Genomic DNA, 21,676 nt, shown 5'->3' with positions numbered 1-21,676 from the left:
GTGAAACGGATGATTCAGGCATCGGAGCATCCTCCGTGTTTCGTGTAGAAGATGCATCCTCTTTCTTCTCTTCATTTGAAATCTATATAGTGAAACAATTAATGGCCTTTCATATATGAACATTATTTTAGAATATAGTCGGCATATTTCTATTTACCTCTTCATCGTTGGGAATATAGTCGGCATCAAGCTCATCTGATGTTTTTTTCTTCCTTGAAGGTATAGGAGTACAAGGATTGTCGTCACTAGAACTATCCTCCCCACTCCCTTCACCGGAGCTGCTCGTTGTCTGCCATTCAAGTTTGGTCGCGTCTTCATCAACTTTGTTAGACGCACCGGTGCAGACCACATCCATACTAGGCTGCTCGTTGTCTGCCATTCAAGCTGGTTCCATCGATAAAGGGATATACTGTTAGTCTGATATACTGGTTCCATCAATAAGGGAACTTGGAGAAAAGGTGATTCAAAAGAAATCGAGCCCAAACCCGCCTCCGGGGCAGGATCGGGTCGGGAAGCAAGCTCGCAGATAGAAGTGCACTTTCCAATGCAGTTAGACAGAGAAGGCATGGTTGTGATGTTATAATGCTGAAGGACCCCAAGAAGAGATTAAGCCCTGTAGTCTACCACCTCCCGTTATTTGTGGGCTTCACCGAGGGCGGGAAACATTTGGTGACATCAAACGACCTTCGGGCTGGGGACGTCTGCGAGCTTGTTAAGGGGCCAGACGATGGTGAGCCGGTGTACTCTATCCGGATGTGTGGTCACAAAATTTAAAGCCGCCCCGGCTTCATCTGTGCGCTTCTCTTCTCTTATGTCGGCTACTAAGATCACTTAGCACCCCACCTAAGAGAAGAGAAGCACACACATGCAGCCGGGGCAGCTTTAAATTTTGTGACCACACATCCGGACATAGTACACCGGCTCACCATCGTCTGGCCCCTTAACAAGCTCGCAGACGTCTTCAGCCCGAAGGTCGTTTGCTATCACCAAATGTTTCCAGCCATCGGTGAAGCCCACAAATAACGGGAGGTGGTAGACTACATGGCTTAATCTCTTCTTGGGGTCCTTCAGCATTATAACATCACAGCCATGCCTTCTCTGTCTAACTGCATTGGAAAGTGCACTTCTATCTGCGAGCTTGCTTCCCGACCCGATTCAGGCATTCCGCCGATGCCATTCTCCATATAAGTCCCAAACAGAGAATAGGGATGAGGTAGTCAAGATTGTAGGCGCTAGTGCTCAACTACTAGCATCTATAGATATGGACACAAGTCCAAATTTGGTGCTACTCGGCACCATCGATATCACTAGAAAAAAAAATACATCAAAGAGATCCACTTCCCAATAGTACTCGAAGATAGTTCATTGACTTGACACTCTCTAAGAGGTTCATACAAAATACATTATCTCTAAGAGTGAAACCTACGATACTCATATCGTGTTGTTTAGGACTAAACATCAACAACCCCTTGACTGGTCGCTATCATACTCAATTCCAAAATATTTTTCCAATATGTCGGCTTGAGTAAGGAGATCTGGGCTTGGGAGTTCCTCCAAATCATCTGCAGCTTCATCATCTTCAGCATATTGCAGGGCTTCATCTTGAATAATTTTAGCCCTCTTGGAGTTAGCATACTTTTTGATGGACAGAGCACACTTCTCAAGCATGTCGCATACATCTCCAATTTGAAACAAAGTGGTCTTAAGTGTGTACACTGATTTCGGTTCACTAGTATCCACAACCCCATCAGTCATTAGACTGCGAATGATGTCAACATGTGTCTCGATGACTCGAACTGAGCTCTCAACCATGTCAAGTGGCTCTTTTTCCATCTCTGAAACTGAAAATGACCAAGTCTCACAATCAAAAGAACAAAGGCAGGGATCAGAGGGAAAACAAGGATGTGGCTTATAGGGCAAAAAGAAGGGTCCAAATAACATTGTCATGGCTATGAACAAGTCAAAGATGGGAGATAAGAACAAGTCTTATAACATAGGGTTGGGAAGCAAAGATAGGTATTCAAAAAACTTAGAAGGGAGATAAGAACAAGTCTTATAACATAGGGAGATAATAACATTGTCATGGCTATGTACTTCCATGATGTATGTGGCCATAAGCACATTTGGCCTAATGATTATCAAACAAAGATAGGTAGTCAAAAAACACTAAAAATAGACTTCATATAAGAAGTAATTGACAACCAAACAATAAGCAATAAGCATATTGACAATATATGTAAGTGAAAATATGCACTTATGAATATGCAAACAATAAGCAATAAGCAATAAACAATAAGCAATAAGCAATAAGCAATAAGCAATAAACAATAAGCAATAAGCAATAAGCAATAAGCAATAAGCATATTGACAATATATGTAAGTGAAAATATGCACTTATGAATATGCAAACAATAAGCAATAAGCAATAAACAATAACAATAAGCAATAAGCAATAAGCAATAAACAATAAGCAATACGCAATAAGCAATAAGCATATTGACAATATATGTAACCTTCTCTGTTTGTTTCAAAGGCGGTTCTTCAATTCAAGGACGTTTTCCTAGTGGTCAGGGAATCGAAGGACATGGTGGTCAGGAAGGGCTTAGGGCAAGCACACGAGTCGTCAAACACTGGCAGTGATCCCATTGAGGATAGCAGCAACAAATTATGACCTATATCCAAGCAACGGTATATCAAAACGATGGGCAAATTAAACTATGACCTATGGACCTTGGAGATGGCGGCGTTGGCCTTGGAGACGGCGGCGTTGGGCTCGGGGACGTCGGTGTTGGGCTCGGGGACGGCGGCGTGGAGGGCGCCCAGCTCGGAGACGGCGGCGTTGGGCCTCGGGGACGGCGGTGTTGGGCTCGGGGGACGGCATGATCGGTGCCCAGCTCGGAGATGGGGACGGGGACGGCGGCGCTTGGGCTCGGCGACGGCGTGGCGGGCGCTCACAGCTCGGAGACGGGGACAGGGACAGCGACGCAGTATCAGCCTGGCGGCGCAGTATCAGCTCCGGGCGAGAGTTAGGGTTCCTGTTGGAACCACCGAGGCTTTTATATTGTATACACATCACAAGCGGATTTTTAGAAAAATCGCTTGTGATGTATAACATCACAAGCGCTTTTCTATTTCGACCACCTGTGATATGTAAACTTCACAGGCGGTCGAAATAAAAAAGCGCTTGTGATGTTGTACATCACAAGCGGGTTTTCTAAAAATCCACCTGTGATGTGTATATAGTATAAAAGGCTCGGTGGTTCCAGCAGGAACCCTAACTCTCGGAGCCCGACACGCCGCCAGGCTGCGCACTGTAGCGGCGGCAGATTTTTTTGATCTACGGGGAGAAGGTTTTGTTTTTGAGTTTATTGATTGATTTCAAGAGTTTATGCATATATATGATCTCCGTTTGTTTTCTTTCTCATTTTGATACGATTTTTTGCCTCAATTTTGTAATATAGACCGGAATTGAAGAAAAACTCAGGAATTCCAAGATTTGGACTTGTAGTTGATCTAATTTAAAGATTTTTTTATAAAGAGTTGTCTCACCTGAAGGTACCTATATTGCTGCAATCTTGTTTCATTTTCATGCACATTAATTCGTTCATGATTTAGGGATTAAATTCAATTAATTAGGGATATTTTAAATTTTTTTTGTATCATGTTACATCTCGATATTGACGTTAATCAATATAGGGATAGGTAATGGACCGAGGTTGGATGTACAATGTGCCAAGACCACATCCGTCGTACATTCGAAATTTGAGAAGCTTTATTGAAGCGGCCAAAAAGCACACGAATTTGCGAAAGAGCAAGGAGATATTATGTCCGTGCATCGACTGTGATAATAAGATAGCTTGGAGAGATACAGGAGTAATCCAATCACATCTGCTAAAAAGAGGGTTTAAAAACAATTACACGATATGGTCAGAACATGGTGAGTTGGATCCGTGTGAAGTGCCTGGTAATGACGAGAGAGTTGTCGGAATTTTAGATCTTAAAGTTGATGGTAAAGTGGATTATGTGGATGCTAATCAAGATTTTGAAGAATTTGATTGCGAAGAGATGTTGCGCCATATGGAACCAGAAATGTTGAGTTCTGTGGGATCGCAGAAAGGGCTATCTAAAATGGAGGGACTGGAAAGTGCTTCAAAAGAACCTTTATATGATGAATCAAAGGGTTGTGACAAAGAGTTCACTACACTGCGTACAGTTCTAGAACTTCTGAAGTTGAAGGCTAGCGCCGGATGGTCTGATACTAGCTTCACAGATCTTTTGAATTTTCTGTCCCAATTACTACCAAAACCCAACAAACTACCAACAAGCACTTATAAAGCGAAGAAGCTTATATCTCCCATAGCTCTGGGTGTGCAAAAAATTCATGCATGTCCGAACCATTGTATTCTGTATCGTGGCGATTTTGAGAACGCATCAAGATGCCCAGTTTGCAATGTCAGTCGATACAAGAAGAGCTACAATCAAGACTGTGTAAAAAAATTCCCGAAGAAAAATAAAAACAAGAAATCCACTATTGGACCTGAAAGTGACGATGACACTTTTGATGACATGGATGGGAAAAAGAAGTCAAAGAACCCAGCTTTGGTGATGTGGTATCTTCCAGTAATTGATCGCTTAAAACGTTTGTTCTCAAATCCTAGGGAGGCTGAGCTTATGCGTTGGCATGCTGAAAATCGCAAGCAGAATAACAAACAGATTCGACACCCTGCTGATGCATCACAATGGAAAAATTTCGATCTTATGTATCCTGAGTTTGCCAAAGAAACCAGAAATGTAAGATTTGCTTTGGGTACAGACGGAATGAATCCATTTGGTGAAAAAAGAAGTGTACATAGCACCTGGCCCGTGACTTTAACGATGTACAACCTTCCATCATGTCAAAGCGCCCATAGGTTTCTCATCCAATATCAGCAGACTAGTCAGGATGAAGGACTTGTCTCTATTTGGCTACAACTCTCATGACTGCCATGTGATGATGACGGTGTTCCTCCCAATTGCGGTAAGAGCCCTTGAAACAGAGCATGTCAAAGTTGTCATCACACGCTTGTGTTACTTTTTCAATGCGGTTTCACAAAAAGTAATAGCTTTAGAAGACTTGGACTATCTAAAGGCATACATCATCGAGACTATGTGCAAGCTTGAAATGTGTTTTCCTCCATCATTTTTTGATATGCAAGTACACCTAATCATACATCTCGTGGATCAGATAAAAATATTAGGGCCACTATATTTACATCATATGTTTCAGTTGGAGCGATACCAGGGAGTATTAAAAGGTTATGTGCGAAATCGCGCTCACCCAGAGGGTTCAATCATGGAGGGATACACTACAGAAGAAGTGATTGAGAGCTGTATAGATTACATCAGTGACGGAACAATGATAGGTGTGCTTGTACCTAAACATGAGGGTAAACTATGTGGGAGAGGGAGAATGGGCAAGAAAACTTTTTGCGTTGAGGATTACAAGCTAGTACATTGTGCTCATGGTAGTGTACTACAACATCTCACGATAGCCGAGCCTTACATAGAGGAACACCTGGATGAGCTTCGTAAAGAAAATCAGAACCGCACAGAGGACTGGATCATGAGGGAGCACAAACATCGTTTCAACGAATGGTTAATGGACAAAAACATCCCATTCGGAGACTCTTTGGAAGAGAAAACAATGAAGAATTTGGCTTTTGGGCCATCGTGTTTTGTGACATCATGGCAAGCATATGACATCAATGGGTACACATTCTACAATAAATCAAAAGACATGAAAAGTGTTGCACAAAATAGCGGTGTTCGTATCGATGCTTTTGACCTACATGGACAGAAGACCACATATTTTGGATTCATAGAGGAAATATGGGAACTTGATTATGGCCCAAGCATGAAAATACCCTTATTTAAGTGCCAATGGATACAACATCCCGTGGGGGTGATAGCGGATAACTACGGACTCACACTGGTAGACTTAAAGAAAGTAGGATATAAAGATGACCCGTGGGTTCTCGCCGAATGTGTTGCACAAGTGTTCTATGTACTCGATCCAGCAGATGAGAAGATGCATGCAGTTATTTCTGGAAAGCAAAAAATTGTTGGAGTTGAGAATGTGGGAGACCAAGATGAGGAATACAATAAGTATGAAGAGATGTTCGTCTTTAACGGTCCAGAGAGAATCAAGCGTGTGGAAAAGAAAATTGATAAGAACTTAAAGCCATACATGCGGAAAAATGGTAGTTCATGAAAAATTGTATGAATCAAATTGTATTTGTTATCATGTATGATCGACTATGAATTGTGGTTGCCAATTAATTTAAAATCTCTCTAGTTATCTATGTGTGCTATTATAATTCATTTAAATTGTATTTGCATATTATTGTTAAAAATTAAATATTAATTCATTTAAATTGTATTTGCATATTTCTGTTAAAAATTAAATATTAATTCATTTAAATTGTATTTGCATATTTCTGTTAAAAATTAAAATTATTTTCATATTTAAATTGTATTTTCATATTTTTACAATCACAGGCGGTTTTTTCTTAAGGTCCGTTTGTGAAAAGGATAGAGCACCACAGGCGGTCCGAAACAAAAACCGCTTGTGATACTATTATATCACAGGCGTACTGAACCGCCTGGGACATCACAGGCGGTTTTCTAACTGAACCGCCTGTGATGTAAAAAGTCTACCGCTTGTATAGAGCCAAATTGTACTAGTGCATGGTTCATCATATGTGTGAGACTTGGTCCCAGCACACCTGATGATTATGTTCGCGCCCGGGTCTTGGTGCCTCTAAAACCCGGGTGTGACACAGAGGTAGTTACATTTTTATTATTTGATATGATACTCTAAATGCACGAGCAAGTATGTATTTCAGTAAGCATGTTAAGCATTAGAGGATAAACTTGTTGTATTTGATATTTCAGGAATGATCTTGTTGGCGTACTTGCGCTTTTCTATGTCTCGCTAAACTTGGAGAAAATTGTTAAGTCGTCACTATGAATTTGCATGTGTTACCTATAGAATCTCAATGATGATTTTGGTTAGGGCATTAGATCTACACCATCTTCTCGCTCCCAAGTCTTAAGCCAAAACATTGACTATAATTTAATTCGAGCATATGGACTCATTTTCAACTCATTTTTCGGTCGTTTGGTTAAGGTCAAGTGTAATGTTTGTTTTACCGGTACAATATCTGGTATATGAACAATATGTTCACTTTAACATTAAATTCATTTATTACGGATATTTTTATGTGCATGATTCATTAAGGCTCTCAAGTGTCGTTTAGTTAACCAATTAATATTATTAAATATAGTTGGGTACCGTCGCAATGTACGGATATTAGACTAGTGTACATTATGTGTGTCTTTGAGACTACACATGGGCCTGTTTGGTTCAGCTTTTTTCTGACCAGCTTTTCTGAGAATCTGGCTGTGGGAAGAATCTAGCTGTGTAGAGAATCTGAGTATCATTAGGATTACGCACGGAGGAAGATAAAGGTGTCCATAAGACTCAGGATCTAGAAAGTGACGGATTCCTACTATTGCAACGACTCAACCGATTATGTGTTTATATTGATTTTGAATAGTTTTTACTCAAACAAATTTTATATAAGCTGACTGAAAAGCTGAGTGTTTGGCAGTCCGCAGCAGCTTTTGGTGGCCAGAAGCTTTAAAAAGCTGAAACAAACAGGGGCATGGTCTTGTCCGACCAGTTAGATCGTGAAAGTTACATGTATAAACAGTGCCTCGTAAGAGTACCGAACGCGTATTAATTTCATGATTGCCCATCTCGTGCTCCACGTGATCACGACACTTCTGCTTGTGCCTACATGTTTATAACGCGTATTAGTTGGATGTGACTGGCAGATGGATCAGAAATTAGGCCCTAATTAATCTCGTAATTAAACATAAGATTCGCTAAGATCAAATTCCAACGTAGAAGCGCGCGCGCGATATATATATATATATATATATATATATATATATATATATATATATATATATATATATAAGAGGTAATGGAAGTACTGGGCTTTCGTTAGTGGGGGATCCAAGCCCCAGCCAGGACGCCAACCAGGTCGCGGTTGGCCCACTGTACGCGAGCATACGTCAGCCATGCATATGATAGCCACGAATCCCGAATGAGACGTGACAGGCGATATACGCACGCATAAATATATGTAGAAATGTGCATAAATCATGCATAGAAGGAATCTTTTGGGCCACGAATCACGGGAACAAATATTACCATGTGTACACCGTTTACGACTGCATAACGTTGTGTAACATGATAGCGTAAACTATGCAACATTTAAATATCCACCGGTTTGAGATAAGGAAAGACGTGCTCCACGTCCGCGTAAATAAAGGCACAGTTACGGGAGGAAACAAATTCTCATTTACAGCCGCTCGTCCATGTTCGTATCTGTGATATTGGCGGCGATTAACGACTGCATAATGATGTGTAACATGATAGCATAAACCATGCATTATATAAATCTTGACCGGTTTGATATAAGGAAAGACGTGCTGCATAATCGCGTAAATAAAGGGACAGTTATGGTTTGAGGAGCATTAGTAGAAGGAAATAAATTTTAATTTACAACCGCAGTTCGCGAGTTCTGCTCGGGCGGATTCCAGCGTAAAACGTGAGCTAAAACAACGTAAATGAGTACGAAATTTAGCGTAAATCATATATATGTTTTGTAACAACAAACGAAGCCCAAAATTACGGCGTGGAAATCGCGTGCACCCAATCGTGCGCGGGTTCTGGCTAGGGCAGATTCCGGCGTAAAACGTGAGCTAAAACAGCGTAAATGAATACAAAATTTACGTAAATTATAGACCTGTTTCGTAACAGCGAATGGGGTCTGAAAATTACGGCGTGAAAATTGATCACGTTCGATCGTGCACGGATTTTGGCTTGGTCAAATTTCAGCGTAAAACGTGAACCAAACAGCGTAAATGGGTATAAATTTTATCATACATCATCAATCTATTTCTTAACGACGAATGTGGCCTAAATTACGACGTGAAAATCGCGCTCCGATCGTGCTCGGGTTCTAGGTCAGGTGGATTTAAGCGTAAAATGTGATCCGAAACAGCGTAAATGGATACGAGTTTTAGCGTAAATCAATGATCTATTTTGTAACGACGAATGTGGCACTTGCTTTTTAGTGGAAGCGCAAAATGCAATAAGAGCTATCGTAAAATTTTGTTTGAAAATGTATAAATCACGATGGTCATAGACGACATGATGACGATGTAGATGCCCCTGAGCGCCGCCGACTCCTTGCCGCGCTTGAGCAGCTCGTACCCGGTCATCCTAGGCATCCAGTAGTCGGTGATGATCATGCTGACGTCGGGGAGCAGGCCCATCGCGAGCAACTCCAGCGCGTGCGTCGCCGACTCCATGGCGGTCACCCTGTACCTGGAGCCGCGCAGGATCCTGGCGATCGTGGCGCGGTCCACGGATTTGTCGTCCACCGCCAACACATGCTTCTCCAGCTCCGACGCGTCCACGGGCACCACCGCCTTCCTGCTGTCGTTGGCCTTGGGTGCAAGGGACGGCGCCAAAGATGCTGGAGTGGCGGCGGCGGCCATCGCAGAGACGGACGGGACAACCGCCGTTGTCGCCGGGCCTAGGGTGCGCTGCCGTCGTCCGTCCGCTTCGACAGCGCCGTCACCGCTTGCCCGCCTGCCTCGGAGCGTCGTTGTCGCTCGTTCCTGGTGGAGCGCCACCGTCGGTCGCTTGCCTCGAGGTGACACCGCTGCTGGCCCCTAGGTTCACCGCCGCTCGCACGCCCGAGGGAACCGCCGCCGTCGCTAAAACCTAATCCCTGGCGGCGTGGGGGTGTTTTTATAGTGTCGGCGTGGGACTGAATAATTGTGAACGCGTGGGCCCGATGCACGTAATATGCGCATACTATATTTGCATAAATTGATACACACATCAGCATAACTCATATTATAATTTAGCGTAAGCACAATTAGGTACAATAAACCAAAAAAGGTCTGGTGCGGTCTACGCACCTGGTCGGGGCTTCCTATATATATATATATATATATATATATATATATATATATATATATATATATATATATATATATATATATATATATATATATACGCACCTGGTCGGGGCTTCCTATATATATATATATATATATATATATATATATATATATATATATATATATATATATATATTAGGTGAGTGCTCGTGCATTGCAACAGAAACATATATAATACTAAGATAACTTATGTGCGAATGTGTGTTATACTGTTATGGGAAAATGTTTCGTAATCCATTTGTGATCCTAACCAAACATAAATTTTGTTCTTTTAATCTAGTTGTTTCACCACTACATTATAACCATCATACCATGCAGACTTCTATACTTGATTTTAATAATGTCACGTCAATTGCATCATTTAAATGCTAAGACTATCACAATAAATTACAAACTTATACAAATCTTCAGAAAATATCACAAAGTCTTACAACTCAAATAGATACTCATTGATGGTCTAACACAGACGGCTACCTACGAATATAAATACAGACCAACAAAGCACAAAGCAAATTCATACTACATTGATCACAAATGAGATTTGTCCTAAGTCAAACTTCTTACAAAAATATTTGAGGTAATATCTATACCAAATAAAAATAGCTATATGTTGTAAAAGTAATTTTAGATAATAATTCTACTTATGTTGTAGCTTGGATGGTCCAACACAAACAAACATTTCCATGAAATTTGAACCAAAAATAAACAAAAAATAGCACACCAGACTCTTGTTGTAGCTTTGACAAGCAAAGGCTTCCATGTCCCAGGAGGACCTACAAGTAGAGCACCTTTGGGTATTTTAGCTCCGAAATCTTTATACTTGTTAGGGTTTTTAAGCAAATGCACAAACTCCCTTATTTCTTGTTTTGCTTTGTCACAACCGGTGTTGGGGACTTGTTCTCAAATGCTATGAGTTAAGAACAAGACAACACAAAGTATTAAATGTTAATGTCCTTCGTCCTTCGAAGCATTATTTCCCTTAGGATATAACGATCTTCGGACGAAGGTAATAAAGGACGTACCTTCATCATCACGGTATATATTAATGAAAGACAAAGCATATGAAACATGAAAGATAATATGAATAATCATATAACATCATCCACATATCTTCATTATATAAACTTGGATAAATATAAGGACAATATTTTAATTACATTTGTACCTTCGGCTTGACAGAAGGCGAAAATCCGAGCGTTGCACACGAGCGAATACAAGATAACATGAACAGTACATGTTCATCTATTTATAGGCACAGGACGCAGCCTGTGAGAAATTACATTTGTGCCCTTTACAAATGATTACAATCATAATACAAGCTATCATGGGCTGATTGGTCATTACATCTTTAAGTCGGTGCATCTGGAAATATACTCCGAAGCTCTCTGATTGATAGCTTCGACTTTGTGTCCATCTTTCGAAGGTGTTTCTTCTTATGGGACCTTCGGCGACGAAGCAGACCCCCAACAGTAGCCCCTTCACGGTGCCAGATCGTTTTTCGTAACGAGCTCGACCCGTGAAAAATTCTCTCAGGCTTCGGAATGCCGAAGGTCCGAAAAACACCTTCCCTTAGCTCGTTGTCGAGAAATGTTTTAAATATTCCGAGTGAAAGGCAGTCCCACCATTCAACGGGTACGCGCGATCTGGTGATTCATCTTCTTGGGCACTATGGTCCACCATTCAGTGGGTGCGGGCGATTGTTCGGTGGGTGCGAGCGGCTTGACGATTCACCTTCCCACCTGCAGCACTATATAAAGAGACGGGTAGATGTGAAGTTACCACAACATTTACTGCCATTGTTCTGTTGTGCTGCCAAAAAATTTGACCACAGCCGAAGCTCATTCACCGTATTCTCAATCGAAGCATCGTTTTGCTTTAGCTTCGTCACAAGAGAGAGTTTCGGAAAAAACAAAAAAACATTCAACTTTGCCAAAACGCAAGAAATTCAACATCAAATGGCCAGGGTGCGCTCGACAGCTAGGATAACCCATGACGAAGAGACCGAAGCTACTGAGACTGCGCTAATCTCCGAAGTTATGAGGCGGTCGGGACTGGTTGTGACGGAGGGAGGTTCTGACGAAGGTGCACCTGCTACTGAAGCCGAGCAGGCAGATATTGAAGAGGGCGATACTGGTGAAGAAGAGATTGATTATAACACCGCTATGCCATCCAAGCCCAGCCATTTGGATTTTGGGAAGTCGACTATGTCCGAAGCTGACATGCCCGTGATGATGAAGCTAGGCTACTTCGGTGAAGCCGAGAAAAAGTTGATTCGCTTTAGCGGGGAAGAGACCATCCCGAAACCAGAAAGTGATGAAGTGGTAGTTTTTAAGAGCTTCTTCAAAGCAGGGTTGAGGTTTCCTCTGCACGGAATGATTGCAGATGTGCTGGAAAATTTTGAGATTTATCTTCATCAGCTGACTCCTAACGCTATCGTTAGGCTCAGCATGTTTATCTAGGCTCTCCGAAGCCAAGGAGCCGAGCCGCTTGCCGAAGCCTTCTGCCGAGTACACGAACTTCACTATCAGACGAAGGCTAGGGAGGATGGACTGCACGAGAACTTCGTCTGTTATAATTTTGCATACCACAAGGACATGAAGACACCGGTGGTTAGCTACCACACTAAGTGGCCGGCCGGTTGGAAAACTGAATGGTTTTATGTTAAAATTGATGAGAAAAAGGAGAAGCTAGTTCAGAGCCCGCTGGAGCTAACCTTTGGGTTGACTAGGCCTCAGTGCAACATGACACCGGGGGCACCATGCCCAGATGCTGTGGGCGAATTTAGAATTGTATCTGAACATATCGGTACTAGAGATTTAGTTCAGGAATACTTAGCCAACAGAGTATTCCCAATGCTAAGGGAATGGGGTATGCCGATGCTTAAAGGAGAGAAGAGGAAGAATGAACTCGTTCGACTGCCCTATCATTTTAAGTTCAAGAAACACTTCAAAGAACCCTGCCAAGAATGGTTGGATACAATTGAAGTTATGTGCAATGAGATCTTGGGCAATTATACGAAAAAAGAAGATCAATTGATGACTGCAGCCTTCAGCGCCCGTCCGAAGCGAAGATTGAATCGGGTAATGGATGCCCTGAATTTTGAATATCCTGACTATGAGCGATTGAACAAGGGCGCCGAAGGGCAAAAAAAGAAAAAGAATTGTTAGTGTTGTGGGCAGACAAGCTGCTAGAATGGTGAAAGAATGAAGAAATTCTGAAGAAGAGAAAATTGAGCCCTGAGCCGAAGGCTGTTGCTCCGAAGAAAAGGAAAGCTGCGGCTCTGAAGCAGAAGGCGACTGATATAGAAGAAGAGACTCCTTCAACACCTTCTACTGCCGACGTGGAAGAAATTCTAAAGTAATGACTGAATCCTTGCCTATCAAGCTATGTCCACTGGGGCCACATCTGACGAAGCTTTTACAGAAGGAGAAGGAGCCCTCGGCAGCGAAGAAGTCTACCGGGACAAAAAACGAAGGATTATTACTGTGACTAAAGCTATTGAAGAAACCCCACCGCCAGCCTCGGCGTCAAAGACTCCAGCTATCGAGAGCGCTATAGCTATCAAAGCTGCACCTACTGAAGCCGCAACTGCCGAAGTTGTAACAGCTGAAGATACAAATCTAGAAAGCACATTTTCTGATATTGATAAGATGCTTCTGGATATGGCCGCGGAAGAAACGGCTACAGCCGCCGAAGAGACCATGGCCACAGTGCCTGGAAAAGAGAAGGAGACGACCGAAGATACTTCGGAAAAAGAAAATTTCATCTTTCAAAACTTAATTGGACAAGAATTGTCAAAGACTGAAAAAGAGGAGCTGAGGGATTATGCCATATCCTGCGGGTACCAGCCAGGGGCGCTGCTCTTCGGCGGTGTTGACGATGAAAGCTTAGGTTGCCTCCGAGACCGAACTGGAGTGAAGGTGAAAGTCGCCTAGAGGGGCGGGGTGAATAGGCAAATCTGATATTTATAAAGTTTAAGCATAACTACAAGCCGGGGTTAGCATTAGAAATATAATCGAGTCCGAAAGAGAGGGCGAAAATAAATCACAAGCAAATAAGAGCGAATGACACAGTGATTTGTTTTATCGAGGTTCGGTTCTCGCAAACCTACTCCCTGTTGAGGTGGTCACAAAGACCGGGTCTCTTTCAACCCTTTCCCTCTCTCGAACGGTCACTTAGACCGAGTGAGCCTTTCTCTTCAATCAAATGGGACACTTAGTCCACTACAAGGACCACCACAACTTGGTGTCTCTTGCTTTGATTACAAGTGAGTTGGAAACAAGAATAGAGGAAGAAGAAAAGCGATCCAAGCGCAAGAGCTCAAAAGAACACAAAAGTCTCTCTCTCTAGTCACTAATTTGTTTGGAGTGATTCTGGACTTGGAGAGGATTTGATCTCTTTGTTTGTGTCTTAGAATGAAGTCTAGAGCTCTTGTATGAGGTTTGATGGCTGAAAACTTGGATGCATTGAAGTGTGGTGGTTGGGGGTATTTATAGCCGCAACCACCAAGTTGACCGTTGGTGAAGGCTTATGTCGTATGGCGCACCGGACAGTCTGGTGCGCCAGCCACATCACCAGGCTGTTGGGTTTCGACCGTTGGAGCTTCTGACAACGGGTGCACCGGATAGTCCGGTGGTACACCGGACAGTCTGGTGGTGCACCGGACAGGTCCTGTTCACTGTCCGGTGCGCCTTCTGGCGCCTGCTCTGACTTGTGCGCGCGCAGTTGCACTGTTCACTGTAGCGTTGCAGACGACCGTTGGCGCGGACGACCGTTGCTCTGCTTGGCACACCGGACAGTCCGGTGCTACACCGGAAAGTCCGGTGAATTATAGCGGAGCGGCCTCCCCGAATTCCCGAAGGTGGCAAGTTTGGAGTGGAACTCCCTGGTGCACCGGACACTGTCCGGTGCGCCAGACCAGGGCTGCCTTTGGGTTGTCTTTTGCTCTTTTTATTGAACCCTTTCTTGGACTTTTTATTGGTTTGTGTTGAACATTTGGCACCTGTAAAACTTATAATCTAGAGCAAACTAGTTAGTTCAATTATTTGTGTTGGGCAATTCAACCACCAAAATCATTTAGGAAAAGGTGTAAGCCTATTTCCCTTTCAATCTCCCCCTTTTTGGTGATTGATGCCAACACAAACCAAAGCAAATGTATAAGTGCAGAATTGAACTAGTTTACATGATGTAAGTGCAAAGGTTACATGGAATTAAACCAATATACATTTCATAAGATATGCATGGATGTTTTCTTCATATTTAACATTTTGGACCACGCTTGCACCACTTGTTTTGTTTTTGCAAATTCTTTTGGAAATTCTTTTCAAAGTCTTTTTGCAAATAGTCAAAGGTAAATGAATAAGATTTGTAGAGGCATTTTCAAGATTTGAAATTTTCTCCCCCTGTTTCAAATGCTTTTCCTTTGACTAAACAAAACTCCCCCTCAATCAAATTCTCCTCTTAGTGTTCAAGACAGTTTTTATATATTAATTTTGAAAGGGGTAAACTAATTTAAAAATTCTATCAAAAATAAGATACCAATTAAAAAACAATAGAAAAACCTTCTTTTAATACAAATTGGAAAGACTATGTTTTTGAAATTGGTGGTGGTGCGGTCCTTTTGCTTTGGGCTAATACTTTCTCCCCCTTTAGCATGAATCGCCAAAAACAAATACTTTTGAGTGAAATATAAGCCCCTTTTCAAACTTTCTCCCCCTTTGGTAAATAATATAGGAGTGAAGATTATACCAAATTGGAGAGCAATGCGGAGTAATGGCGAAGGATGAATAATTCGATGGAGTGGAGTGGAAGCCTTGTCTTCGCCGAAGAACTCCATTTCCCTTCCAATCTATGACTTAGCATGAAATACACTTAAAAACTATATTAGTCATAGCACATGAAAGAGATATGATCAAAGGTATATAAATGAGCTATGTGTGCAAAATATCAATCGAAATTCCTAGAATCAAGGATGTTTAGCTCATGCCTAAGTTTGGTAAAAGTTTTCTCATCTAATGGCTTGGTAAATATATCGGCTAATTGTTCTTTGGTGCTAACATATGCAATATCGATATCTCCCCGTTGTTGGTTATCCCTCAAAAAGTGATACCGAATGGCTATGTGCTTAGTGCGGCTGTGCTCAATGGGATTATCCGCCATGCGGATTGCACTCTCATTATCACATAGAAGAGGAACTTTGGTCAATTTGTAACCATAGTCCCTAAGGGTTTGCCTCATCCAAAGCAATTGTGCGCAACAATGGCCTGCGGCAATATACTCGGCTTCGACGGTAGAAAGAGCTACATAATTTTGTTTCTTGGAAGCCCAAGACACCAGAGATCTTCCCAAGAACTGGCAAGTCCCTAATGTGCTCTTTCTATCAATTTTACACCCTGCCCAATCAGCGTCTAAATATCTAATTAAATCAAATGTGGATCCCCTGGGGTACCAAAGGCCAAACTTAGGAGTATAAACTAAATATCTCAAGATTCGTTTTACGGCCCTAAGGTGAACTTCCTTAGGATCGACTTGGAATCTTGCACACATGCATACGGAAAGCATAATATCCTGTCGAGAAGCACATAAATAGAGTAAAAAACCTATCTGTCGGCGTTTCGGACCCCGGGGGACCCTCAACCGGGCCGACCAGTGAATTTTATCGCTGCGTGCCCCTGCCCAGATGGGTTGGTGCAAGATGGAACACAAGAGGGAAATGCGGCTCGTGGTATCTCGCACCAGGGGGTGCTCGTAGTAGGGGTTACAAGCGTTCACTAGAGAGAGAGAGAGAGAGTGAGCCTGTTCGTTTGCTCGCTCCCCCGCGCGACCCCCCGCAGGAAGGCCCTGGACCTCCCTTTTATAGATGCAAGGAGAGGGTCCAGGTGTACAATGGGGGTGTAGCTAGGCGCTAACGTGTCTGGCAGAGAAGTGCCTGAGCCCTGTGTACATGCCAATGTGGCTGTTGGAGAAGTGCTTGAGCCCTGCGTAGGCGATAACGTGGCCGTCGGAGAAGTGTCTGAGCCCTGTAGAAGCACAGCTGGCAGTGCTGCTGGGATCCTGCTGACGTCTCCTTGCTTCCGTAGGGGGCTGAGAACCACCGTCGTCATGGACGCATGCGGGGAGCCATCATTACCTGTTACCGAGACGAGCCAGATGGGACGCCGGTCTTGTTCCCTCGTAGCCTGAGCTAGCTAGGGGTAGGGTAATGATGTATCCCCTGTGGCGCGGTCGGTCCAAGCCCAAGGTCGGGCGAGGCGGAGACTTCTCCTAAGGCCGAGGCCGGGGTCGGGCGAGGACGTGATTCCTCCCGAGGTCGAGGCTGAGGCCGAGTCTTGGGGTCGGGTGAGGCGGAGACCTCCTCCCGAGGCCGAGACCTAAGGTCGGGCGAGGCGGAGCTTCCTGTTGCGTCCGAGGCTGAACTTGCTATTGTCAGCCTTGCCCGAGTGGCTGGCACAACATTCGGAGCAGGGTGAGCGGCGCTGTTTTCCTGTCAGATCGGTCAGTGAAAGGGCGAAGTGACTGCGGCCACTTCGACCTTGCCGACTGAGGCGCGCGTGTCAGGATAAGGTGTCAGGCGACCCTCGCATTGAATGCGCCTGCGATACGGTCGGTTGGTGAGGCGATTTGGCCAAGGTTGCTTCTCGATGAAGCCTGCCCGAGCTGGGCCTCGGGCGAGCCGAGGGTGCGCCCACTGCCTGAGGAGGCCCTCGGGCGAGGCGTGAATTTGTCCGGGACTACTGTTCCCGCCCGAGGCCGGGCTCGGGCGAGGCAAGATTGTGTCCCTTGGTAGACGAGGTCTTGACCTGAGCCGTGCCCATCAGTCTTTGCAGTTTGTGCCGAGGGTGGTTACCAGCCGTGTTTAGGAGTGTTGGGGGTACCCCTAATTACGGTACCCGATAGTAGCCCCCGAGCCTCGAAGGGAGTGTTGGTACTCGCTTGGAGGCTTTGCCGCACTTTTTTGCGAGGGGACCGGCCTTTCTCGGTTATACTTTGTTCCGGTGGGTGCGCGCGAGCGCACCCGCCGGGTGTAGCCCCAGAGGCCTCGGAGGAGTGGTTTGACTCCTCTGAGGTCTTAATGCTTTTCGTGATGCTTCGGCCGACCTTGTTGTTCCCTCATGCGGCCTGGTCGTAGCCCGGGTGCATGGCCAGGTTCTGAGTTTTTAGGCTGGTTCTCGTCCCTCGTGAGGGGACGTGGACGAGGGCTTTTCAGCAGCAGCGTTTGCCTTGAGGCCATCGCTGCAGCTGTCTTGCCGCCCGAGACGGAGGTCGTTGTCGCGCTGTTGGTGCGGTGGTCACCGGCGAGCCACATGGAGTTTGTTATCCTGCAGGCCCTCTGGTGTGGAGGTTGTTCATACTCGCAGGAGTGGAACCGGAGTTCCGTTTGTAATGGTACCCTGAGTATGGGTGTTTGTTCATTGTGGCCACTGAGGCCTGAACATTTGAGTATTTGAGCGTAATGCCGTGTTTCTTCCTCATTTCGAGCACTAGGACTCGCCTGTCGGCTAGCTGAACCACTTAACCGAGCGTGAGTTGCCTTGTGCGGAAGGTGACGAGTGAGGTATCCGTATCCCGGAGGCATAGGAGTCCCTCGGCTCGGTCAGCCTTGCCGCTCAAGGCCTCTCTTGCTCGGTTTTAGAACCTTCGGCCGCTCTGCGATGAGCTAAAGCCGGAGGCAGCGGTGTCGGCGCGGACGGAGGCGGCGTCGGCTCGAATAGAGGCTTCGTCGGCCCGGGAGCGGGTGGCTTCCCAGGCCGTGGAGGTGCAGCAGTGGCGGCTGGAGCTTGGCCAGGTCGTCCGCGAGCGGGACCAATCCCGGAGTCACGCTGCCGAGGCCATGAGCCGGGCTGAGGTCCTCGGGGGACAGCTGGCTGAGGCTATGGAGCGGCCAGCCGAGGCGTCCGCTCGGGCCAGAATCCTTGCAGAGAACCTGGCCGTGAGGGCCCAAGCGCGGTGCCGGCGTCCTCCTTCGAGGTTGAGATCCTTCCGCCCGTGTCGCCGTCTGAGGCCGGGCCAGATTCCGCCGAGGGTGGAAATGACGCCGAGGGTGCTGCTCCTCCCCCTGCCAATGTCTGAACCTGCAGGAACAGTTTGTCTGAAGCATGCGTATGTTTTTCGCGGCCGCTGAGGCCTAAACATTTTAACGCCAGATTATAAAGCTGCGTTTTCTTTCCTCTCGTTTCATGTGTTAGGACTTGTTTGGTAGCAGAATCCCTCGTCCGAGCGTGAGTTACTTTTCGCGGAAGGTGATGAGTGAGGTATCCGTATCCTGGAGGCGTAGGAGTCCCTCGGCTCGGTCGACCTTGCTGCTTACGTGTACTCTCGTCGTTTTTAGGGTTCAGCTATCGAAGCAGTCGAAACGGCACGAAAGTCGTTCTGGCAGAAAAGTTTTCAAGCGTTAGGACTTGTTCGGTAGCAGAATCGCTTATCCGAGCGTGAGTTACTTTTCGCGGAAGGTGATGAGTGAGGTATCCGTATCCCAGAGGCGTAGGAGTCCCTCGGCTCGGTCGGCCTTGCCGCTTACGTGTACTCTCGTCATTTTTAGGACCCCGCTATCGAAGCAGCCGAAAAGCGCGAAAGACGTTCTGGCAAAAGACTTTTTCGAGGAAAATTTTGACGCAGAGGGGGTTCCCCCCCTTCTAGCCCCCGAGGGAGGGTCGGGCTTTGCTGAGGCAAGGCTGATCCTTCCTTGTCGGTTAGACTTTATTTATGTATGTAAAGAAAAACGAGGTATATGAACGACTTGAAACATCTTAAGGGTAGAAGCGACGTAGCTGTTGGATGTTCCAAGCGTTGCTGTAGACCTCGCCTTGATCGTTGGCCAGCTTGTATGTTCTGGGCTTCAAAATCTTGGCGATGATGAAAGGCTCTTCCCAGGGAGGAGTAAGCTTGTGGCGCCCTCGGGCGTCTTGTCGCAGCCAAAGTACCAGGTCTCCCACTTGGAAGCGTCGGGGCCAAACCCTTCGGGCGTGGTAGCGTCGTAGAGACTGCTGATACCGCGCTGAGTGTAGTAAGGCCACATCCCGAGCCTCTTCCAGCTGGTCCAATGAATCTTCTCGGCTGGTCTGGTTGCTTCGGTCGTTGCACGCCTTTGTCCTCGGGGAACCGTATTCTAAGTCCGTGGGTAAGATAGCCTCGGCCGCATAGACTAGAAAGAACAGAGAGAAACCCGTGGACCGGCTCGGCGTCGTCCTCAGACTCTAGACCACCGAGGGTAGCTCTTTCATCCACCGCTTGCCAAACTTGTTGAGGTCGTTGTAGATCCTCGGTTTAAGTGCCTGCAGAATCATACCGTTGGCACGCTCTACTTGCCCATTCGTCATGGGGTGATCTACGGCGGCCTAGTCCACACGGATGTGGTGGTCCTCGCAGAAGTCTAGGAACTTCTTCCCTGTGAACTGTGTGCCATTGTCGGTGATGATGGAGTTCGGGACCCCAAAGCGATGGATGATGTTTGTGAAGAACGCCACTGCCTGCTCGGACCCGATGCTGGTTAAGGGTCGGACCTCGATCCACTTGGAGAATTTGTCAATGGCGACCAACAGGTGCGAGAAGCCCCCAGGTGCCTTCTGCAAGGGACCGATGAGGTCCAGACCCCACACGGCAAACAGCCAGGTGATGGGTATTGTCTGTAGGGCCTGAGCGGGAAGGTGCGTCTATCTCGCGTAGAATTGACACCTTTGGCAGGAGCGTACAATCCTAGTGGTGTCGGCCACCGCGGTTGGCTAGTAGAAACCTTGTCGGAAGGCGTTCCACACGAGGGCTCGAGGTGCTGCGTGGTGACCGCAAGCCCCCGAGTGTATCTCTTGCAACAGCTCTTGTCCTTCGGCGACGGATATGCATCGTTGGAGAATGCCCGAGGGGCTGCGGTGGTAGAGCTCCTTTTCATCACCCAATAAAACGAACGACTTGGCACGCCGAGCCAGTCGCCGAGCTTCGACTTTGTCGAGGGGCAGCTCTCCTCGGAGGAGATATTGCAGGCATGGGTCTGCCAGTTTTGGTTTGGCGTGACCCCATTCCGCTCCCCCTCGATGCGCAGGGCCTCACCCTCGGCGGCCGAGGGTACCTCGGGCCGAGAGGACATCAGTTCAGCATTCGAATGATATAATTACTCTCTTATTGTTTCAGAATTCATCAGTTCGTAAATTTGCAGTAGTGTAATGACGCGCGATGATTATGGAATTTGTTTGCGGGATTTAGAAGTTATCTCTGTATGAGTAATCATAATTACGTCAGATCGCCTTAAGTCGCTTGCTGACTTAAGTCGATTATTTTTGTTAATAGGGCGTAGTGGTCACCCTAAATTGCATAGACATGAGCATGTCGCACCGGCTTAAGTTGCCACTGACTTTAGCCGATTGCTCCATTAGTAGGGCATAGTGGTCACCCTGAGTTAAGTAAGCGTGAGCATGTTGCACCGCCTTAAGTCGTTGCCGACTTAAGTCGATTGCTCCGTTAGTAGGGCATAATGGTCACCACGAGTTAAGTAAGCGTGAGCATGTTGCACCGCCTTAAGTCGTTGCTGACTTAAGTCGATTGCTCCGTTAGCAGGGCATAGTGGTCACCCCGAGTTAAGTAAGCGTGAGCATGTTGCACC

General features: G+C 45.7%; 1 protein-coding gene and 1 pseudogene across 1 annotated transcript; one reads left to right on the top strand and one right to left on the bottom strand.

Moving 5' to 3' along the window:
• The first annotated feature begins 7,143 nt into the window (after positions 1–7,143).
• On the top strand, positions 7,144–7,259 carry LOC111591484 (uncharacterized; annotated as a pseudogene).
• Positions 7,260–9,213: 1,954 nt separating this feature from the next.
• On the bottom strand, positions 9,214–9,615 carry LOC103655238 (two-component response regulator ORR6-like). The gene has a single exon (XM_020552035.1). The coding sequence runs from the start codon at positions 9,613–9,615 to the stop codon at positions 9,214–9,216; it is 402 nt and encodes a 133-aa protein (XP_020407624.1).
• Between the last annotated feature and the right edge of the window lie 12,061 nt (positions 9,616–21,676).

The sequence above is a fragment of the Zea mays genome, chromosome 4 (genome assembly GCF_902167145.1).
Source record: "Zea mays cultivar B73 chromosome 4, Zm-B73-REFERENCE-NAM-5.0, whole genome shotgun sequence".
Taxonomy (NCBI): Eukaryota; Viridiplantae; Streptophyta; class Magnoliopsida; order Poales; family Poaceae; genus Zea; species Zea mays.
This window is presented reverse-complemented; position numbering and strand designations above follow the sequence as displayed.

Bases quoted from the DNA above. Each gene is read 5' to 3' on its own strand.
- LOC103655238 (XM_020552035.1), bottom strand. From the start codon at position 9,615: ATGGCCGCCGCCGCCACTCCAGCATCTTTGGCGCCGTCCCTTGCACCC.